Below are 23,431 nucleotides of genomic sequence, written 5' to 3' on the forward strand. Positions count from 1 at the left end.
TAACTTTTTAGGAAAGAATTTTATAAATAATGGATTCATATTTAAAATGAGTTGTACCTTTAAAGAGAACAGACTTAAAAGGAAACCCATTTACTCCATCAGTCTCATTCAGGGTTTAGTCGCTCCAGTTCTTCAGAAGTTCACCTCCTGAACTACTGGACAAGAACAAGGAGAAGTTCTCTTTCTTTGCTGTCAGGAATGAAAATTCTTCTTTACTTAAAAATACACAACAGAATTTCTGGATTTTGATGTGACAGAATAATAAGATAATTACATTTGCTAAATTATATATGCCTACAGTGAAACAGTACAGGTTTTAAATGGGTTTGGAAATATAAAGAAGGGTTGCTCATTTTGTTTTGATTGTGCCCAGGATGATAAAGCAAGGGATAAAGACAGGCAGAGCTGTCCCTCATGCTGAGTCCTTACAAGCTGCTAGCCAGGGGACTGATGACATCTGCGAAGCGTATTGCTTGTTCACGAGCACAGACTCTACCATCTACCGAGACAGGTTCAATAGGAGCAGCTGCGCAAGCTGTGACACATGGCGACAGAAGCCACCTCTGCGACCCTAGGTTCAGTCAGTAGGAGCGAATGGCAGGGGGAACAGTGGCGCAGTCAGCCTCATTCAAAGTCTTGTCGATGACAGGTCTGTACTCCAGAGTGACCTTGAAGAGAAAGGTCAGGGCAGGTAGAGCAAGATCCATAGATAGCCATCCCCTCTGTTTTTTCTACTTGAAAATGAGCCTTTATATACATAAATATGTACCCAAGGAAAAGTATATACACCCTCACATAACACTTGGAAAGTATTTCAAAATAATGGATTATCTCTGATGGATGTAAATGTTTCATTCTTTTTATAATTTCTAGACTTTCTAAAATGAGTATTTTATAATGAAAAAATAATCCAACATTATTAAAAATGGGCTTATGCTGAAAGATGGCCAACTTCTGAATTAAAGACACATTAGGTTTCTATATAAGTAACAACAGAGTTCACCTTAATTTCTGGAGGCCCAGATAAATGATTATAAAACTCTTAGAAGCAATGAGAAGCTTAAAGATAAAAATTACTTAATTATTTCCAAATCTTTTTTTGTTTGTTTGTACTAGGGATCAAACCCAGAGCCTTTACCATTTAGTCACATCCCTAGTTTTATTTTTGAGTCAGGGCCTCATTGAATTGCTAAGGCTGGCCTAGAATTCAAATCCTCCTTCCTCATTCCTCAGTCTCCTGAGTGGCTGGGATTGTTGGCATGTGTCAATGCACTGGCCTATTTCTAAACCCTAAAACCCAGGGAGGTGTCGAAAGGGCAGGTATGCATCAGTAGAACAAGACCTCAGCCGGGGTCTCCTGACCTGCTGCCTCTCTGCATGCTGTAGGGGGATGGGGGATGCAAAGGATGCTACCACATCTCCCAGGCTCCTCTGCAGCTGCTTGCAGATAGGCTGGGCCATGGAACAGAATGGGAGGAGTCTCTCCTGACCCCCTGAGCTCCAAAGGAGTTTCTGGTAGTGGCTGAGTCCCCATCTCTGCAGAGTCACCATCTCTTCCCTGCCCAGGGCCCTTGCCCTGGCCCACACGAGGGAGCTGACCTTGTATCAAGTCTCCCTGAGCCAGCACAGGGAGAAGCCTTATTCAGTGTCCTTACAGTGGTGCCTCAGATATGCCAACAGTGGCCTCTTTCAGCTGGTTACCACCAAGGACATCCCTGAGCAGATGTAGCCCACATACCTTTCCAGTCTTGACGTCCACGTATGAAAGAGTGTGCTTCCTCCAATGCTCCCCGAATGGCTTCTTCTGCTGCCCCTCAATGGGCTTGGAGTAATCATATTCATCAATCCGCACCTGATGCCAGAAGTATATATTACTCACCACTCACAGCCCTTCATCAGAAAACCCGGAGAACATTACAATGATGTGAAGAGACCAGTCAGGTGGGGGCACCACTGACAATTTGGGGCCTGCCAAGGGTCAGCATGAGTCCAGTGTCCATTTCTACATCTTCTATGACTTCATAGGTGAATGTTGAGAATTAAATCTCATTTATGCACCTTAAAGTTTATCAAATACTTTCGCTTTTTGCGCTATACCCTGGGAAACTCCAACTTTTCTTTCCACCTTTTCTTTGGTGTGTGGTACCAGGGATTGAGCTCAGGGGCACTCAACCACTGAGCCACATCCCCAGATCTCTTTATTTAGAGACAGGGTTTTGCTGAGTTGCTTAGCGCCTCGCCATTGCTAAGGCTGGCTTTGAACTCACGATCCTCCTGTTTAAGCCTCCCAAGCCACTGGGATTACAGGCATGCCACCACACCCAGTTCTTTCAACCTTTTTAAAATATTTTAACAATTGTGTTAAAAATTTCAAAAGCTCTCAAAGAGTAGCAGAATGCTAGTGAAAAAATCCCTGTGTTCTAATAGAGTTGGCTGATGCTGCTGAGGACACATGTGGGCAAAAGGTGACCCTGGGCCAGTGGCCGCAGCAGTCCCTGGGCTCTGCAGATGTTCCCAGGGATGAACTTTCCCAGTGGGGAGGTTGAGCCTCGCACCTGAAGGCTTGTTCACCTCAGTCCTAAAGCATGCTCTGGAGAAGCTTCCATCCCTTAGGGCACATAGGGGTCAGACTGGCCCATCTCTTCCTGCATCCACCTGATCAGTGCAGGATAAATCAGTGAAGCATCACAGTACATGGCAACTTTTGCTTGGCCAATTTTTTTTGTTCATCCATGTCACCTGCACTCTCCTGAATGAAAGCCTACATCTTACTCATGGAACCCTGGGGCTAGTGTCTTTTATCCTGCACCTGCACCTAAGCCCCTGATGTGGAGCATGCATGTTAGATGCCATCATCAGAGCATCTAACATGCATGCTCCACACAGACATCAATCCACTGTCAAAACACGGTACCAGAACCAGATCTGTGATTCCTTTCCCAAGCCTCAGGCACTACATCCATGGACCTGGCTGCCCCTGTGGCTGCCACCCAAGTAAGAAACAGGCTCATTCTGCTCCAACACACTGCCACCGGCAGCAACAGATGCTGATTCAAAGCAAGAAAGATCCTGTGTTTCTGAAGGCAGTGAGAACAAAGGTGACAATAATTACCAGGGTTAAACTCATCTTCCTGGACTGACTTTTGGGAAAATGGAGTGAAATGCAGAGGGGAAGGGCATGTGACTGGTGGGGGCCAGAATGACAACAGGGGGCAGGACACCAGGCTTGAAGTGCATCCCAAAATCACACCTTGTAATCTTCCCTGGCATGAGCACCACGTGACTCCTTCCGTGCCTCTGCCCCATAGATGGTCTGCAGAGCGCACAGCATCAGGTTCTGCAGCTCTAGCGTCTCCACCAGATCCGTGTTCCAGACCACTCCTGGAGACATACAAGGATCCATTAGAAGTAGACAGGACCCCACCACGTAGATGCTCTGGATTCTCACTGTGGGCTCATGGCAGAGTTACTGGTCTGACCCTCAGCCACAGGAAAGGCAGAGTCAGTAATAAACAGGACAGACACCACCAGGCTCCACAAAAGGCAAGATCCTAGCTGTGCACCCAGGGCTTACCCCTGTCAAATGTCTTCAAGTGCTTCAGGTCTCCGTAAAGCTGGCTGATCTTCTCACAGCCTTCCTGCAACACGCTTCCCACACGGAACACTGCAGCATGACTCTGCATGGACTATAACAAGATACCCTTTGTAAGCCAGGCGTGGTGGCTCTGGTTGTAAACTTTTTGTTTTATGGTACTGGAGATGGAACCCTAGGGTGCTCTACCACTGAGCTACACCCTCAGCCCTTTTTACTTTATCATCATCATTATTGTTGGTACTGGGAAATTGAAGTCAGCGGTGCTGTACCACTGAGCTACATCCCAGTCCCTGTTATTTTTTGAGATAGGGTCTGGCTAAGTTTCCCAGGCTGACCTCCAACTTGATCCTCCTGCCTCAGCCTCCCAAGTTGTTGGGATTACTGATGTATGCGGCTATGCCATTTTATTTTAATTTGATACAAGGTCCTGATAAACTGCCTGGGCTGACCTCAGTCCTGCAACCTCCTATCTCTCCGTCCTTTAAACCAAGTTTTTAAGTGAATCTTTTGCCCAGTTAGTAATTGTCTTTAGATTAATACATAATCATAAAGTTGTAATGCACACCATCACTTAATGGTTTCTCATAAGACCCCCCACCACTCCAAAATCCTGGAATTTAAACCAAGTTTTTAAATGAATTTTTTGCCCAGTTACTATATTTTTATATCATTCTTATTTGTTTTTAAGTTTATTCTCTTGGAATTTTTAGATAATCTTATCTGTGAATGATTATTATTTTGTTAATTCCTTTCTAATATATACCTCAATTCTTTCAATCTTTTCTGTGACAGCTACAGTTGGCAAGAAAATTACTTCACCTTGGAAATACATATTCTACCTTGGTCTGTTTGCTCAGGGCTAAGTCTGGCATCTGATGGTGCCTGGCACAGAACAGTAGCCTGGCTGAGCCTTGCTTGGTGGGTGCCTCTAGTGTCTCCATGTCAAAGCACCTGCCTCACAGGCGTGCAGCTTCCACACCCAACGTAGGTTGAGCTGGCTTACACCCTAACACTGCAACTGCCAGGCCCTGCAGAGCATAACCTGGCCACCTGGCCTTCCTCCTGCCAACCTTCTCTCCTTAAGACTGAAAACAGTCCTAAGAAGAATGGTAACATTCTCTTGGTGTTGTCTGTGTCTGTCACTGGACCCCTTTCAGACAGGACCCAAGGAAAGGGCCTCTCTTCAGAAAACTTACATGCATCAATTACTGCAAGTATTTCCAGTAGAAAGAGCTCTCATTCATGGAGCAAGAATCCCTATAATAGAAGAATCTGCTTCCTGTTTTCTTTAGTATTTTTATCCATCTAAGCCTATAATCCATTACAAAGCCATTAACTACTTTTAGCCACTCATATTAAAATTAAAATTGAGGTTCTCAGACTGAACCTTTCACTAGGTACTCTCTAGGCCCTGTGGCCTGTGCTACCCACCATCCTGTCCCACCTCCCTGGGGACAGTGTCCACCCAGGTGAACCTACAGAGGTCAGCCTCTACCCGATGCCCTTCTCCCACTTCCTGGTTTTGGCTAGATTCAATAGGCTCAGTTTGACAACATCTCTAGAGCAGCTGGAAACTAGGTGAGTTGACCTGATTAATTTCTGGGCAAAGAGATACAAGCATTGGGGCTGTGTTGGCCTCCAACAGGGCTTGCTATACTCCCTCCTTTGGCTGTGACACACCTGACAGCCAGGGCAGGTCTACAGATGGAGGCCAAGCTAAAGCACAGAGTACCAGAGAAGGCCAAGCCCCCAGCGCCACTGTGTCTGCCCTGGAGTGCTGAGTTATGGCCTGTGTAAAAGAGCGCACTCTTGTCTAAGTGAGGCTCCTATCCACCTGAACACACTTCCCTGATATGGCAAGGGCTATATGTCCTGCCGTGGGCCTCACACTATGCAGGGCGCAGGAATCTATCCTACCTTCTGCATGCTAAGGCGCAGCTCCGAGGTTCTTATGCTCCCGTCAGCAAATCTCAACCTGTCTAGATTTGAGACAGATTCTTCCCCAGCATTTGGTTTGATTGGAGGAACTTTATCTCCTAAAAACAATATCAAAACACTGGAATTCAACTTTCCAAAAATATTGAAAACCAGATGGAATTTGAAGACACTCAAGTTTGTCTCAAAGGCATTCAAAGAGTTTGGAAACCACGGCAGTAAATGAACCAACTGTCCTGGCCCATCCTGACCCAAGAAACCACCTACTGACCTTGAGCCCATTTTATTTACTTTATTTCATTTTTTAGTACTGGGACTGAACTCAGGGGCACTTTACTACTGAGCTACATCCCAGCCCTTTTTTATTGATCCTCAGCTCAAAGGGCAGAGCCACAGAGGGAGGACACTCCCTCTGAGGATAGAGAAGCTGCACAAGTACAAAGCATCATTTGCAGGTGGCCTAAGCTGTGCCTGATTCAGGGAGCTTGTGAAGATGCTCCCTGCCCTCTGGCCATGCGCCCCTCTCCAGCTGTTTTATCAGTAGGTGGAGACTGTGCTGTTTCCAGAGTGTTGCTTCAACCCTACTGTCTAAGAACCACAGAACTAATGTTCCACAGTCAGCATCAGGACAAGGTAACAGGGCAAAGGGCCAGGGTCCTATGGGACGTCCTGAGCAAAGGGGCAAGACAGCCTCCATGAGGTTGGAGGCGCAGTGACCTCCTGTTCTTGGTGTCTGGAACAGACTTGCACCCCAGCACGTGGCACCTTTTTTTCTCCAGTGTAAGAAGAGCCAATAACTGAAACCTACTCTCAAAAGGGAGGGGCCACAACCCAAAGTTTGCTCGCATTGTGCCTTTGTTAATAGGGGTCAGTTCTGTTTAGTTTTCAGGGTGGGACCATTTTTCCATAAGTACTCAGAAGTTATATATTCATTGATACCTACTATTCAAAATTTCATTGCAAGTAAACAATTTATACTAGGCAAATAATGTGCAATAAAGTTCTCCTCAAGATAACAATTTTCTAGCAGTGACTTTTCTAAGCAGAATATGACTGCCAAAAAAAAAAAGGAACCAAGAAACCCTTATGTTAACTACTGAGATTCCCAACCCACCCACCAGTGTTGACATTTTGACATCACTACCACATTGTCTGGCCTCCTGCTTCCTCAAACTAGAATTCCTTTCCAGCAATAAATTACGACTTCTGGCTGAAGAGAACACATACCAGGCCTACAAGACTGTGCGATGCTCAGGGCACAGGCCCGGCCAAAGACCACCAGGTCCAAGAGGGAGTTTGCCCCAAGCCGGTTGGCACCGTGCACTGAGGCGCAGGCAGCCTCCCCACAGGCATACAGGCCGGGCACAATCTGATCCTGGCCATTCACATGTTTCAGCACCTGTAAGAAAGATTGTGGGTGAGACAATAAGATGCCTTAAACCCTAAGTCCCCCCTCTAACTGAGCAGCTATCTGTGTTTGAGATCAAGAAAGGGAAGTAAGGATGGTATCTGTCTCCTAGGGAATCCTTTGACTGCATCCCCAAATCCCATTTGCCTCCAAACACTCTCCGTGATGGGGGTCAGAGAACCCCACATTGGCACCTGTGCCTTCCCTTCCAGGAGCCACTCCTTGAGCCCCACTTCTCACCTGAATGGACCACCATGAAGTCTCAGCTCCAACTATGTTCCTTGGCAGGTGGAACCACAGCAGGAGGAAGCCTTCAGACCCTTCCACTCCCTGCCCCTGCTCCAACCAGGAACCAAGCGAGTGGCGAACTCCTATGCACTACGCACCACTCTGATGTAATCATAAAAACCACTGACTCATAGTCATTGTAAAAACAACATAATACTGCACAGGAAAGCAGTTACAAAATAGAAAACTATATCTGGTATTTTATCTATCAGCTCCACTGGCAAGGAGCTATTATTACTAAGTAAATGCAAGCCTAGAACAGAACTCCCCTACCCTGCAGCAAAGGTGATTTTAAGTACAAACCACCAAACATTAAAAAATGTTAAAAAAGGAGACAGTAGTGGGATGGGCCCTGTTGTTACCTGTCCCTTGTAGTTGGTGGGAATCCCACCCATGTTGTAATGCACAGTAGGGAGTACAGGAATTGGCTCCTTGGTGACATCCACACCGGCGAAGATCATGGCTGTCTCTGAAATGCCAGGCAAGCGCATGGCCAGCTGCTCAGGGGGCAGATGGTGCAACTGCAGGTAGACGTGGTCCTTCTCGGGGCCACAGCCTCTGCAACATAGAGTATCTCAACATGAGGGATGAATAGCATGTGAGTCTCAACACATTTTGGGGGAAGGACTAGGTTGAACCCAGGAACACTTTACTACTGCATTACATCCTCAGCTCTTTTTTTTTTTTTTTTTAATGTTGTTGTTCTTAAATATTTATTTTTTTTAGGTGCAGCTGAATACGACACCTTTATTTTATTTATGTTTATGTGGTACTAAGGATCGAACCCAGGGCCTCATACGTGCTAGGCGAGTGCTCTACCATTGAGCCACAACCCCAGCCAGCCCCTTTTGCTTTTTGAGATAGGATCTTACTAAGTTGCTTAGGGCTTTGCTAAGTTGATGAGGCTGGCCTTGACTTGTGATCCTCCTGTCTCAGATTCCTGCACTGCTGGAATTGAAGGTATGAGCCATCCAGTTGGCTCAATGCTTTTTGATACTCTAGAAAACCTCCCCTTTGCTGTGGTCATTCTTTACCAATATTATTGAGCATGAGCTGCGTCCCAGGTACTATTCTGGTGCTGGGATACAGCTGAGGACAGAACAAAAACCCTGCCCTCACCTAACTCACATTACTCCAAAACTCTGCTGGCCATTTTTATATAAACCTGTAAAACCTACACAGGTCATGCCAGCAGACATGGAATAAGTGTCCCATATCAGAGAACAGGGCCAGGCATGGGGAGCCTAAAGCTGTTTCACTGGAAGACAAGAGAACACACACCCTGAAGGCTGCTGAAACACTGGTAGGCCTGAACACACCTCAGGCTTGTGTGCCAATCTCAGGCTGTGCATGTCTTTCCCCATACAGAGTGTCTGTCACACACTCACCCTTATGCAGACACCAAGGTGAGAAAGCCTTACAATGAACTGGCTAAAACTCAAAATGCAGGTATTTAGGAAATAACACAAACCAGCAGAGAACAGTCAAATAACAATAGGTAGCTTTATCCTTGTGGGCATGTGCAGGTGAGGGGTGCAGAACTCACAGCACCACAGCCCAGGTGACCAACTGCCACCAAGCAGAAGGGAAGAACATGAGTGTGTGCCCACCTGCATGGTGGGTTCACACATCCCTGGGTGAATCATACAGACCTTCCTTCACGGATCTCCAGAGTCATGGACCGAGACACCACGTCCCTGGATGCCAGGTCCTTCGCGACAGGGGCGTACCTCTCCATGAACCTCTCGCCCTGACTGTTAATGAGGATGCCTCCCTCTCCCCGGCATCCTTCAGTAATGAGACAGCCAGCGCCATATATGCCTGCAAAAACGCAAGTCATTAAACACCTGTAAGCTGACAACCATCAAACACACATCTCAAATGCCAATTTTTTCAAGACACTTTGTTGGCAGAGGAAAGGGCAAAGAGAAAAAAGGAAATGCTGAAGGGGAGTAGGAAGCAGAGGCAGAGCTGAAAGTACAAGTCTAGGAAGGATGGGCTGCCAATGATTAAAACCCTTGCATGATCACCACCTTGACTGTTTCAACTTTTTTTTTTTTTACTGGAATCAGGTAAATTTTATTTGTATTCTTTTTTTTTTTTATTGATTGTTCAAAACCTTACTGTTCCAACTTTTGAAAATAATTTTACACCATGACAGTGACTACCTTAAGAGCACCTAACATGGAAAATTCCTATCTAAATAATTCAAATGGCAACAATGACAGCAACTCTCATGACTGTGGACGGTGGCAGCTGTTGTACACATATTTACTCGCTTCACCCCATCCTCAGATACAGCAAGTGAGAGCTGACTACCTGGCTCAGGCCACATGGCTGGCAAGGGCAGAACCTAAGTCCAAACCTGGGCAGCATGGTGCAGACTGTTTGTTCCTGGCCTCTGGCCCTGTCCCTCAGTGTAATGAAAATGAGAAATGCCAAGCCTTGAATTTTAACAGGAGAGACCAAATGAACAAACGAATGTAATTTGAAGTTAAAATTTTCTTGAGCACACCAAAAGGACTACATGCTTTAAAAATAAGAATACAAATTCTTGCATTTCTTTTGCTTTTGTTTTTCCTGGTGCCATTTTTTGGGTGGTTTATTTCTTAGAGTTGTGAAGGAAAAGAAATGGAGCCCCAGGTATAGCACACGAGTGGGACCCTGAAGCTTGGTGGCATTTCACTGGACAACAAAAGTAACAAAAACCAACATCTACATTTCTTAGTTTCCATCCCTGGCAGGCTTCAGAAGGGATGTACTGGCAGGAAAGGGAAAAAGCCCTGGCTTTTCACCACTGCAGAGGCCAGGGGAGCAACCCAGGAGTGGTGGGTACACTGCCTCAAGCAACAGGCTCCTCTCTCAGCCTTGACTCTGGGTTTTCCCCTGAACTCAAGTCTCCGACCCACGTTATTAGCATCTCCAGCCATCTGCTGGCCCAGGAAAAACTAACCTCCCCCACAACTAGTTTCCTCCTTGTCCACACCCTAACCCCAGCAACAGAGTGCCATCTGTCAAAGCTGAGTCCTAACTTCATATCCTACAGCCATAGGGGCCCATGTTTTCCCATGATCTACCCCAGCCACTTCTCTGGTCACATACTTTCCCTGGCTCTCAAACTTCCACTCAGGAAATATTGACTCAAGTTCTGGACACAGCAGTACATGAGAAACCTGCCCCCTGGGTGGGAGAAATTGAGCAATCCCTGTTTGCTACTGGGGCAAACACCACCGAGGCAGGGCTTGGGCTCTGCTGGGAGTGCAAAGATGGAGACCCAAGGGGCTGAGGTTGTAGCTGAATGGTAGAGTGCTCGCCTAGCATGTATGAGTCACTGGGTTCAATCCTCAGCACCACATAAAAATGAAATAAAGATATTGTGTCCACCTAAAACTGAAAAACAAATAATTATATATAAATATATATATATATATATATAAAAGATGGAGACCTGAACTGCCCTGGGAACCCAAGAATCACAATCAAGTGTGTTAGTAAGTAAAGCCTGGAGAGCACCGAGGACGCACCACATGCTTACAAGACAGAAGCCCACCCAGGCCAGCGAGGCACCCATCCTACCTGTGGGGTGGAACTGCACAAACTCCAAATCCTGGCAGGGAAGACCAGCCCTGGTGATCATGGCCGTACCATCCCCAGTGCTCGTGTGGGCAGACGTGCAGCTGAAGTAGGTCCGCCCGTAACCCCTGGAAATGAAAGAGCATGATGACTATGCACAACAGCCCAGGCAGGACCTCCAGTCCCCTGGGACCACACAACAGACAGAGCAGCCTCAAGGGCACTATCTTCAAGAAGTGCACATACCACCCTGAGGGGAGGCCCTGCCACTGACTGGTGCCACCTGGGATGCAGGACAAGGGCACAGAGAAGAGATACTCATGATAAAAAAAAAAAAATTGTAAACATTAAGGATTTTTCTTATTATATTTTTGTCTCCTGGCTTCACTGATATATGATTCAAAACAGGATGTTCTGATAAGTGCACTCACTGAAGGGATTGCTGCCAGGGAGATAATCAACACACGTGTCACCTCACCTAAAGATCCTCTCTTGGGGACATGGACACGGAGATTAACTCTCCTGGCCAGCTTCAGGCCCACAGGCTGTGTGCTCAGTCTCAGAGAGCATTCCCCTTGTGACTCCCCCCACCCTGGCAATCACCACCTAGAGTCTGACATTTCTGGATTCCATGTGTAAGTGAAATCATGCACTGGGCTGTTTTAATTAGCACAACATGCTCCAGGTTCAAACACACTGTGGCCGATGACAGGATTTACGTCTTTCTTTTGGTTAAATAATGATCCATGGCCTATTTACACAGCATCTCCTTTATCAGCAAAGGACGCCTGGGCTCCCTCTGTCCTGGGCTATGTGAACCATGTGTGTGAAGGGACCTCAGTCATGTGTTGGCTTCCTTCCTCAGCACAGTGGGGCTGCAGGATCACACAGCAGGTTCCTGCCTTGGTTTTCTCGGGAACTCCACAATACCAATTTCTACTCCTGCCAGCAGTCTGCCAAGGTCCCTTTTCTCTACATCCTTGTCACCTCATGTCTTTCTAACCTCAGCCACTCTAGCAGGTATAAGACAATATTGCCTTGCGGACCCTGATGATTAATGATGCTGACCACCCTTTTACAAACCTGTTGGTCACTTTGTCTTCTTTGGTAAATGTCCATTTGGGTCCTGCCCATTGTTTATTGGATGTTTTGGGGGTAGCTATTTAGTTGATGCATTGATTATACACTTTGGATATCATCCCTTTACCAGACAAAATGGTTTGTGGATATTCTCTCCTAATCCACAAACTGTCTTTTCATTTTGCTAATTGTTTCCTTTGCTGTGGAGGAACTTCTTAATTTTTAAAATGGTAAACAAGATGGTACAGAAACTAAAATTTAATTATTTTCATCATGTGCACAAACAGCAATTTTCTATTCTATGAACCAATCAGTATAGTCACCATTAAAGCAGAAAGGTTACACCAGGAAATGTCACGTGACTCTCACAAGTCCTCAGTTCCCTCACCTTAGAGTAGGAGGGACAGTGATCATTAAGGTTCCACTGCACCCTGAGGACAGCCTCTGCTATGACCAAGGGCAGCACAGATCTCCTGCTACCTCTACCAGGCACGGACCAAGCCTGGGAATGGCCATTGCCACATAATGGTACACTGTATCCAAAGCACTACTCTAGAATGCCCACATTTTATTAAAGAAACTATGAAACTCAACTTTTCTAGAGAGATGAAATGGAAATACAAAAATGAGGTTCCTACCCAGTGGCAATGACAGTGTTCTTCGCACGAATGCGATGTATGGATCCATCCTCTATGCATAGTGCGATGACTCCACGGCACTCCCCGCTCTCCATCAGGAGGTCCAGGGCAAAGTACTCCACAAAGTAGCTGGTGTCGTAGCGCAAAGACTGTGGGACACAGGACCCCACATTCTAAACTACATTCAAGTTAAGTGTTAAGCCAATGTGTTTAAAATGCAAATGGTTAAGCATGTGAAAGGTTAGAGGGCTTGATTTGGCTCTAATGAATGGACTCCATAATGCCAAGATGACCCTGGGGTTTGAAATAGATAACAGGCTGCAGTTCTCATTATCAAAGCTTATGGCACTTATGTAAGAACATAAGAAAGCATCACACATTAACAGGAGAAAGCAAACCCCTGGTGACCTGCACCATGGAGCACATGCTCACGTTTCTGTAACACCTCTTGTTTTGGCATGACCTCAGGTGGCATTCCAGGCTCTCTGGAGGCCGCATGGTGCCAGAGTATGACCCACGTACCACAAGGTCCACAACAAAACCTTGAGTTCCCGGTCTCACAGCCCCACTTGCAGTGGTATGTGGGCTGGCGTTGCCCAGCTGCACAGTATAGACATGTCCAATTCCACCCACAGAGAGGTCCCCACTGGGCAGCATTGCAAGGGCTGGACCTGATAGTCCTCACAGCAAGTCCAAGAGGCTCTCAGGAGCCTGAGCCAACTCCCAAGAGAGAACTGTAGTACAGATAAGTCCTGTTATGCATCTGTCATCATAGTAAGCCTCAGAGAAGACCTGGAAATTTATCACCTGACCCACCTATCTGAAAATAGTTCAGAATACTGATGATTTAGCTGTGTCACAGCAGGCCCTGACCATCCAATGACTACTGTCTCATAAGTCTTCAAGCAGTTTTATAGTTAAGTATTAAAACAAACCAATCAATTCAGGAACTTGAAGGCAGTAGAACAATCTTAAAATGACAGGTCTATTTTTATACTTGGATTGTGATGGCCATAAGTTCAACTTTCACATTGAAGTGGACATTCAATTTTCCGAAATACATGTAGGAAATACAATTGTCAAAATGACAGCTTTTGCAGCACCTTTTCAGTACTTTCAGGTCAACAATTACTACACAGCTCTTAAAGAGTTATCCTATTGTTCTTAACCCATGAGCTGGTTCCACCATCCTTTAGTCATTCCCTCTCTCCTGCATCCCATCTCTTGTACACCCAGGCGGCCTCACCCTTCCATATAAGGTGTGCAGGAGTGAGTGGCCGGTCCGATCAGCTACGCAGCAGCACCGATGGGCCTGCCCACCTTTCCCAAACTTGAGACTCTGTCCACCAAATGCACGCTGATAAATCCTTCCATCTTCTGTTCTGCTAAATGGCATGCCGTAATTCTCTAGCTATAAAACGCAAAAACAAACAGGAACCTTAAAGGAGGAAGTTACTCTGGGAATTTGGACTACAACCTTAACACGACTCTGCAAACCCCACACTGAGGTACTCTGTGAAAACACTAATGCTACAGAAGCTACCTTGGTGACTCAGCTCCAGGGCTGCAGTGAAAAGCCTCTGCCAGCGTGTCTCCTCCCCCTCCCCCTCCCCTGGCTGATCACACTCCCTTACCTCGACCACGGAGGCAGGGGCCTGCTCCGTCATGTAATGGATGGCATCCTGGTCCCCCAGCCAGTCAGAGCCCTTCACAGTGTCGTAGAAATGCCACCTCCAATTGTCCTCCTCCATGTTCCCCAGCGCAGCATTGATTCCCCCCTGGAAAAACATGCATTCCTTACACACTATTGATGGAGCCCAAGGGCATCTTCAGGCCTCTCTTCCTTGTGCAGTTAGTCTCTACGAGGGCTGAGGGGGAGCAAGGCAGGATGGTCCCAAGTCACAGCTTCAGCTGACTAGATAAGCAATTTCATCCTTCTCTGCAAAGGAGAAGCAGCAACATGCAAGGGCTGCTGGGAAAAGATGCATATAAACTTGCCTGCCTCTTAATGAGCTGACACAAAGCACTCCAGAAACCCACCAGTGATTTCATGACAATGGCACTCTAGCTGTATGCTGAAAACACTACGTATACAACTCTAAACTCAGAGCCACCCAGCCCTGCACCCCACTTCCTATGGCTATTTATGGACATCACTTTGTCACATCCCTCAGAGTTACCAGATACAACAATACAGAGATAAATGTTAACCTCAACCTCTTATTCCCCAACTCAATTTCAATTTCTCCTCTTTAGATAACCGTTTTTTCCCCCCACAAGTAAAGGAACACTGATGTGATCTGTGTGTGTCCACAAGGCTGTGTTGGAGGTGTGGTCCTCAGTGTGAGGATGTTAAGAGATGGTGGGCCCTTTAGGAGGCGCTCAGGCCCTCTTGGCATGCCCTTGGAGGAACTGAAGTCTGTTTTATGGGAACTGGTCAGTCTTGCAGGGGACTGCTATAACAGAGCAACACTGGTTACTTCCTGCTCTGGCTCCCTGGCTCCCTGGCTCTGTATGTGACCTCTCCTTCTCACATGCTCTCACCACAAAGCTATCCACTAGGACATGCTGTAACCAAAGGAGCCCTTCCCAGAGGAAAATGCATGAGACTGCCTGATCTCAGGATTTCAGCCTCCAACACTGAGCTAAAATATCCAACTTCTTTATATGGTACCCAGCCATGGATTTTCGTTACAGCAACAGAACACAAACTAATTCACATTTCTAATCTTTCTCCAATTGTTGTTCTATCACAACTTTTCAGTCAAGCAGAATCCCTTCCTGCCTTTACTGCTGTGCCTCAATTTCCTCACTTATAAGGTTCTTTCCAGTTCTGATGTCACCAGCACAGAGCTGAGAACTTTGCAGCAAGAGGACAAGTTATCCAGTGACTTTCCTTCTTTCTTTAACCCTCCAACTACAAACCCAAGGAGATCCTGACAAAAAAAAGCTCTACAGTCATAGCAGAACACAAAAAGCTGGTCTGAAACAACAGAAAAACCTAACAGTGTATGCAATCCCAATGCTAGCCACAACCTGCCATCACCAGAGGCTGACCCTGAGCTCCCAGTTCTGACTAGAGTCCCTGGCCTCCCTAGGATCCCAGCCCCCGGGGCAGGCCTCCTGAGCACCGGTCCTCAAGTTGAGATACCCTTTGCTGACTGTGCTACTACTGCCATGGGACTTTAACACCATGTGACCTGAACACTGCCTGTCCTTGTGATCAGAGAGGCCTTTCCTGGCTCCTGGAACCAACCATCCATTGTCTCTTAACAGAAGCGTGTTTCAAACACTGACTTTGGTGAACTGTGAACAATCTGGATATTATCTACAGTGATCCTAGAATCAGAGAACAAAATTGTTAGGGTCTGTAAACAAGTCAGGATGGCGCCTGGCATTTTGCCAGAGGGAGTGGTTTGTGAAGTAATGCCAGCGAGCCATTAAGTGTGGAGATTCCTTATTGGTTGACTGCTGTATCTAGTTTATGTTAATTAGATAAGCTGTGTGGAATGTATATATACCCCTCCTGTCCTACAATAAACGGCTCCCACTCCTGCTGTATCAATGTACACAAGTTGTTCTTCACCCCCCGGTTATTTTGCTGCAGCCAGACTGCGGCACAAAATCATAAAAGCACTGTTTTCTTACCTTACTTTTACCTTCTTCCCTACACTGAGAACTTCGAAGGCCATTGTCCCTCTACCCTGCATGCCCACGCCACGTCTACAAGCACCACCATACACCCTGATCAGGTGCTATGGTCTGCACCTGGAATATCCCCCAAAGACCCATGTGTTGAAGGCTTGGTCCCAGCCCATGGCGCTATCTTGAAGAGATAGGTCTAGTGGGAGGAGTGAGGTCACAGGGGGCATGTCCTTGAAGGGGACACTGGAATGTGGCTCTTCTTTTTTCAGTTCCTGATGAAACTCATGAGCAGCCTCCTCAGCAACACACTCTGGCCATGACACTCTGTGCCACCACAGGCCCAAAGCAACCAGATCAAGTGACCATGGATTGAAACCTCTAAAACCATGAACCAAAATAAACCTTTTCTCCTTTTAATTTGATTACCTCAGGTATTTCCTCACACCTTCTTCATAGTGACACAAATTGACTAACACATTTCAAACATGTGAAGGCTGCAAAGGCAACTGAACCACAGGGGCAAAAGCAGGACTGGGCACGACAGAAAAGACTTGCATGTGAGAAGCCACACAGGTCCCAGGGAAGAGGCCCAGTAGTGAGAGTGAGCCAGTGCTGAGGGCCATTACCAAGTAGGAATGACGCATCGAAATTTCCTTGCCAAGCGTACCCCATGCTGCTTAGAGGACATTTGATGGAACATTGCATGCATGCTTTATTAAGGTGACCTTGCTCAAGGACCAAGGCGGATCTGGGTTTAGAGCTGATCAGGTTTGAGGAAGTAACCGGCTCCTTGAGTTTAAGGCGTTGCCAGTTTAAGATAATGGGTTTTAGGGAAGTTGGCGGTTGAAGATTATTGCTGGGATTAGGGTGTTCCTGCTGCTTGTTCCCGTTGAGTTCTCGTGAGATTAAAATGGGATTTGGAGATAGCCTCGTGGAGTAGATGGATTGTGCGGGTAGACGGCAGAACGCGTTTTGCCCCTGGACCTGTGTGGAGGTGGTGTGAGAGCTGGAATAAAGAATTGCTGTTTGAACCTACAAAGCTGTGAGTGCCTCGTGATTCTGGTGCCAAGCCGAGACATTGGCTTTGGCAAGCCAGTGGGAGCTAGCAAACAAGAAGGAGCTCGCGGAGAAGGCAGGAGGTTGCTGAGGTAGAGAGCCTCACTGTTGCACCAAGAGCACTGAGAGAAAACTTTCTCTTACCTGTGCTGCGACAGTGTGTGACCGGGTAGGAAAGAGCTTCGTAAGGCATGCGGTATTAAACCCTGCCTCAGAAAGGCCAAATGCGGCTCGCAAGCCTGCCCCGCCAGCACCTACCACCACTGCATCAAATTCATGATCCACCACTGGGTACTGAGTAGAAATCTAGAAAAGAAAATTCAGCTGTCAATCACACATTCAACTATGCCTAATATTCAGAATATGGTGATAGCAGATTAATTAGCCTAAAGAAAATGAAGGGAGTAATCAAAAGGAAAGAGCAATGACACATAGAGGTCCCCAACCTTATCCTAGGGCCAAGCACACATGCCCAGTGGGGCAGCCTCATGGAAGGGGGATCAACAACTTAATGAATAGCAGAGGTTCTATCCCACGGACCAGGAAACACAACATTAGCTGAAATATTACACACTTAGAGATACAATTTTTAAAAAAATCCGTTTCTAAGGAGGCTTAAAACCACTAAGACCCCAACGTGTCAACTGGGGAGTACAGAGGCAGAGGAAAGCAACAACAGTGAGTTCCAGCTCTGCATATATCATTCTTACTCGTCCACTCTTGTCATGCTCACGTCCCCACTTAGAACTCTGCAGTGCTGTTTTATTCTAGGTATGCACACTGCACTTGACCTGGCATGGACCCAAGTCAGCTCCTATGAGAAGGTGCCAGGATATGCAGCGACCACTATGAGCTTGAGGTAAGAAGCCGTAAGCAAACTTCAGCATTCTCACAAAGAGCAGAACAGGAACACTAAACTCAAAAGACCCCATACTCAGGGCAGGGATTGTGGCTCAGCAGTAGAGCGCTTGACTAGCACGGGCGGGACCTGGGTTAGATTCTCAGCATCACATAAAAATAAAAGGCACTGTGTTGTGTCCATCTACACCTAAAAAATAAATATTAAAAAAAAAGACTACACTCATGTGGCTACACAGCCCTACTGTGAGTAGAGAATCCATCTTTCACCACTGCAAATGCTATTCATTTGTATCTAATCTATAGACACATTAAGAACTTTACAAGCAAAACTGTCAATATCTGTAAATATTTGTACAACTATTATTATACTAAAAATAATTTGAGCATGGACTGAATATCCAAGAGAATTTCTTTAAATATGTGCAATATGTGAATGCACTGAAATGAACTGGTCTAGGCTATGATCCCTCTAGGCCAACAAAGCTGTTTAATGCAGCAGAAAGCCACAGACTCACCGATTCTGAAACTTTAGCAGACGCCCTCTTCCTTCCATCAACAGTGAAGTGAACACCACGGGCCCACGTCGGGAGCGTTGCTGGCCACTGCAAAAGTATACTGTTAGTGTCTTAAGGACCACAGACACTAAGGGAACTGAAACTAAAATTTCCTTCTAAATCATGAACCTTTCTATGTACCCCTGTTCTTGTTCTAGAAAGCTCACCTGGGGCCCTTGACTTAACCTCCAAGGTCAGACAGATCAGTTGGCAAGGACTCGGCCCCTCCAGGGCTTCGTCTCCCTTCACCTAAGGTGATATTCCAGTGAAAGCCTTCTGAATTAAGTTGCTTTTTCTGTTCCCAGTAGGAAACTCAATGGATCAGAAATAAAATGAAAAAGGTTCACCTTCTCTGTGGTGTCCTAATTGACAGTACTTAGGTCGAAAATGGAGAATGCTGCCTCACTGCATAGTAGTTTTGCAAGTAAAGAAGCATTTTTACTGCTCTATCTTAGCACTCGAAGCCTTGTACTCTTGGAAAAGGCACTGGACAGTGGACAGGGAGATTCTTTTTCTGGAACAGGCTGTTGTATAACACTTAGTAAAAGCAGTTTGGTTCAGAGGAATGAGTGGTGGCATCCCTCCACCCCACACAGGAGGACTCCACTAAGCTAGCCTTTAGCCACACCCTCTCTTGTCCACCAGGCCTCTGGTGCTGCCCCTCTACAGGGCTGTCCCAGCTATTAACTGGTTAACCTCCACAACTTGTCTTGTCTCAGCTTAAATGTCCCATTCTATACAAATTTACTCAAAAATATCTGTATCAGTGACACTGTGGCCCAGTGTAAGAGACACTTTCCATGTGGAAAGACTGGGTCAGCTGCTGTGGCATATGTTCTCCATTCTGAGGCTGCGCTTTAGAAGACCAAAATAAAAGAGAGTTAGAAAATCCTAAAGAATAGTTTTAGGAAGTATACCCAGCAATTAGAGGAGGAGAAAAGAGAGATGTCTTCCTGTACTTTGTTACTTAGAAAAGACCATTATTTTGTGGGGGGTGGGGGCAGATTCTGTAAGACAAACAAGAGGGGATCACAGGAATTGAATTCGCAAGGTAAAGGCACTCAGCTGGGCTGGAAGGCAGCTGGTCTGTCCTTCTCAAGCAAAGGCAGAGCTGGACTCCTATGCCAAGCTTCCTCTACTGCTAAGCTTAAATGACAGTTGGCATAAATACTTGGATTTATTTAACAGTCTCAATTGCAAGGTAGTTTCTTGGATTTTAAAGAATTTTTAAATTTTTAAAGTGTTCAACTCTACAATCACAAGTCTATTTCAAAAACATACTGACAAGCCAATTTAGGTTTTCCATTTTTTTCAGAAAATGAATTTAAGGAAAAAACAAAATTCTTCTGCCTAAGCATAGTTTCTCTATGACATACATTAACATAGGGTACAGTTGTAGTAAGAGCAGTACATTTTATAGTACCAACTCAAAATGGAAATGGTGAGGTTGCTATAAATTTCTTTAAGATGTTCATGTTTAACACACTCAGCTAGCTTAAAAAGTGGCAGTTACAGGCCAGGCGTGGTGGCACAGGCCTGTAATCCCAGAGGCTTGGGAGGCGGAGGCAGGAAGATCATGTATTCAAAGCCAGCCTTGGCAATTAAGCAAGATGCTAAGCAACTCAGTGAGATCCTGCCTCTAATAAAATACAAAATAGGACTAGGCATGTGATTCAGTGGTGAAGTGCTCCTGAGTTCAACCCCTGGTACATCCCCTACCCACTCCCAGAAAAGTGGCGGTTACTAGAGTACGTAACAGAATTGACAATTATCACTCTCTCCCTGTGAAAAATGACACCAATCTTTATTCTGAAGTTAGACTTTGCAGGGGATGTTTTTATTTTTTGCAGTGTTGAAGTCAAACTCAGGTTTGTGCTCCTCTTCCACTGAGCTATCTTCCCAACCAGACAGTAGGGTGTATTTTTTAATTTGGAGACTAATTTCAATTTAACCAAATTTCTGTCTTTAGATAAAGCTTATTTTGCCCAGGCCTGGGGTACAGACCTATAATACCAGCTACTTAGGAGGCTGAGGCAAGAGGTCTCAGTTCAAGGCCTGCCTGGGCAAGGCAGAGAGACACAAAATAAAAATTAAAAAAGGTAGTGGATCTAGCTCTGTGATAGAACACTTGCCTAATATTCATGAGGTCTTGAGTTCAACCCGTAGTATGGCAAAAAGTAAAAATGAAAAGAAACACACAAAACAAAAATTTTGTGACATTATTATTATTATTATTATTTTGAGAAGAAGAAACATTTTCTAACAGGGAAACATGAAAAAGAATGAGAAAATCTACCTGCAGTACAACTGAAAGGCACATAAGACTTTGTTCAATAGCTTAGAAGTTTAGATGACTGAATTAGGTAATAAAGAAAAAAGGAGGAAAACGTGAGAACATTATCCTCAATAAGCAAAGGAGGCCCTCACCTGATAAAGCATACCTACAAAATCATGACCAAGAAACAAAACACAATCTATGCAACTACAAGAAAAGTCAATAAAGGCTGAGGTTGTAGCTTAGTGGTAGAGTGCTTGTCTTGCACATTTGAGGCCCTGGGTTCAATCTTCAGCGCCACATAAGAATAAATAAGTAAAAATAAAGATATTGTGTCCACCTACAACTAAAAAATATTAAAAAAAAAAAGTCAATAAGAACCTAAAAATGGTTGATATGGGGAAGTAGGGTGATTTAGGTGAACTAAATCCTCTACAAGGCAGAAAGCCAGTGTCTACAATGGAAAACCTGCAGGGGGCAATGAAACACCTCAAAATTATCCCCACTGCTGGCAAAAGCAAGGTTTTCTTTTCCCCATACAAGGCTTTCTATATTCACTGATTTTTTTAACAACTATGTGCAATTATTTTCATTAAAAATTTTAATATTTGTTTTTCAAATAGAGATGCTTAAAATACAGCTCAAATGGATACAAAGCATGGGTGGCGAGCTACAACCCTGGCTAGTTCAAAGGGCTACTTCATAGAACCCTCCTTAACTCCAGGGAGAAATTGAAAACTCGGGGGACTCCAGCTCAGATCCTATACTTCCCCACTATCCAGAGAATATTGGGAAACAGCTCTGACTCTAAGATTAAAATCCTGATTATATGTAAACCCAAGTCAAAGATTTTCAAATGAACCAGAAAAAAAAATTACGCAGGGGGTGGGGACGTGGCTCAAGCGGTAATGCACTCGCCTGGCATGCGCAGAGCACTGGGTTTGATCCTCAGCACCACATAAAATAAAAGATGTTGTGTCCGCCAAAAACTGAAAAATAAATATTTAAAAAAATCTCTCTCTCTTAAAAAAATTATGCAGAATACAGACTAAATGCCACTGCTATGATAATCAAAAGAAAAAAACCCGTTATTACTGTAATAGCATAACTAATGTAATTTCAAATACATCACCAAAACATATTTGGAACAATTTATCTAAGAAAAGGAATTGAATTATCCTAAAACAACATTTTGTATATTCATTTTGAAGGATTTAAAAAACTTCATCAGAAGGGAATGGTTAACAACTATGTAAAGTCTTTGGTTTTACTCTTCCTCTGGATCAAACGGCTTCAAGTCATGTCAATGCACTGGGGCCAGGAAAAGAAATCAAAGGTGAGCTAAGTCTGGCAAACTGATAACTTGAAGGCAGTTCTCAATAAAGAGTAACCCCAAACATCTACTTTCCTAAGCCATTTCTCAGATGACTATCATAACTTTTTTTCCCTGCTAGTTTGACTATTTCTTTATAAACTCCAATTCTTCAGGGAAAAGAAAACTAATCTTACATGCCAATAAATATACTGCTTGGGGACAGAATTTCTCAAGGGAAAGCTATCCTCATAAAGATAAAAAGACTTCTTAAAAAAACAAATCACAGGACAGCAGTTTAGATTCTAGATGGAAAATGCAGATAAAAATGCAAACAGTTAATTCAACTGAGGTTTGAAAAAGACCACTTCCAATCAGCCACTAGGAAAATAAAGGGTTATCAACTAAATTTATTTCAGTGCTCAAAACCTTATTCCCACTTTCAGGTAGAAGTTCAAAGCTAGAATTCCTCTATTCTAGTGTGGATAAAAGACAACAATTGGGGTCTTCCACAACAGAAGGACCACTGGGTACCTTCTTGAGTAAGGACAAACCACTCTGCTACAATCACAGAATATCAACCTGTCATTTTCTGAAAAAGCACCACTGACCAGGACTCTACTTCCTGCAGCGTCTTAAGGGCCAAGATGGGAATGGCTTGGTCTGCTCTGTAGGCACCAACCACAGCACCTATTAAAGCGTTTATAATGCCTTCTGGTTTTTAAAGGAGTGGCTGTCAACTAATCCTTCTCATACTTAATTGAACATAATCTTTAATATCTCTATTTCAAAAAGGAGAAAATTGCAGTCATAATTACAGGCACAATGCACGACATTACTGTTGAATGCCTTGACTTCTACTGGCACTTCTTCTTTGTAATTAAACTATTAAGTAGGTAGGTGGGTCAGTTCATTTAAAAGAATCAAATAATGAAACTATCCAAAGTTAGTTTACTTAAAGCAAGCCCTGGAAGGTTGAGGATGAACATGCCATGTTAGCGTTCACTCAGACAACCCGGACAGCAGGGACAGGGAGGGTGATCCCCATCCCAAACCGGTACACACATGCTTGGTCCCATGCCCGCCCCCCGGTCAGTGTACTCATTTCCTCTGATATTTTTTTAAAAAGTGCTCAGCAATGAAACATTATTCAGCCATAAAGAACGAAATTATGGCATTTGCCGATAAATGGATGAAACTAGAGACTATCA

The 23,431-nt window shown here is 44.9% G+C and overlaps 1 protein-coding gene across 1 annotated transcript in view; it reads right to left on the bottom strand.

The window, feature by feature from the left end:
• Positions 1 to 23,431, bottom strand: part of Sdha (succinate dehydrogenase complex flavoprotein subunit A) — a 24,241-nt gene continuing 810 nt past the window's right edge. The window contains exons 2-15 of the mRNA XM_078018756.1: positions 18,595 to 18,681; positions 17,363 to 17,524; positions 14,152 to 14,295; positions 13,764 to 13,928; positions 12,518 to 12,666; positions 10,803 to 10,927; positions 8,879 to 9,047; positions 7,589 to 7,784; positions 6,758 to 6,929; positions 5,513 to 5,631; positions 3,575 to 3,686; positions 3,251 to 3,381; positions 1,739 to 1,852; positions 1 to 668 (exon numbers count right to left, since the gene is read on the bottom strand). Of these exons, the coding sequence (XP_077874882.1) occupies positions 582 to 668; positions 1,739 to 1,852; positions 3,251 to 3,381; positions 3,575 to 3,686; positions 5,513 to 5,631; positions 6,758 to 6,929; positions 7,589 to 7,784; positions 8,879 to 9,047; positions 10,803 to 10,927; positions 12,518 to 12,666; positions 13,764 to 13,928; positions 14,152 to 14,295; positions 17,363 to 17,524; positions 18,595 to 18,681 (1,932 nt within the window). The 3' untranslated portion in view covers positions 1 to 581. The remainder of the gene's footprint in view (positions 669 to 1,738; positions 1,853 to 3,250; positions 3,382 to 3,574; positions 3,687 to 5,512; positions 5,632 to 6,757; positions 6,930 to 7,588; positions 7,785 to 8,878; positions 9,048 to 10,802; positions 10,928 to 12,517; positions 12,667 to 13,763; positions 13,929 to 14,151; positions 14,296 to 17,362; positions 17,525 to 18,594; positions 18,682 to 23,431) is intronic.

This window comes from Ictidomys tridecemlineatus, chromosome 1 (genome assembly GCF_052094955.1).
Source record: "Ictidomys tridecemlineatus isolate mIctTri1 chromosome 1, mIctTri1.hap1, whole genome shotgun sequence".
Classification (NCBI taxonomy): Eukaryota; Metazoa; Chordata; class Mammalia; order Rodentia; family Sciuridae; genus Ictidomys; species Ictidomys tridecemlineatus.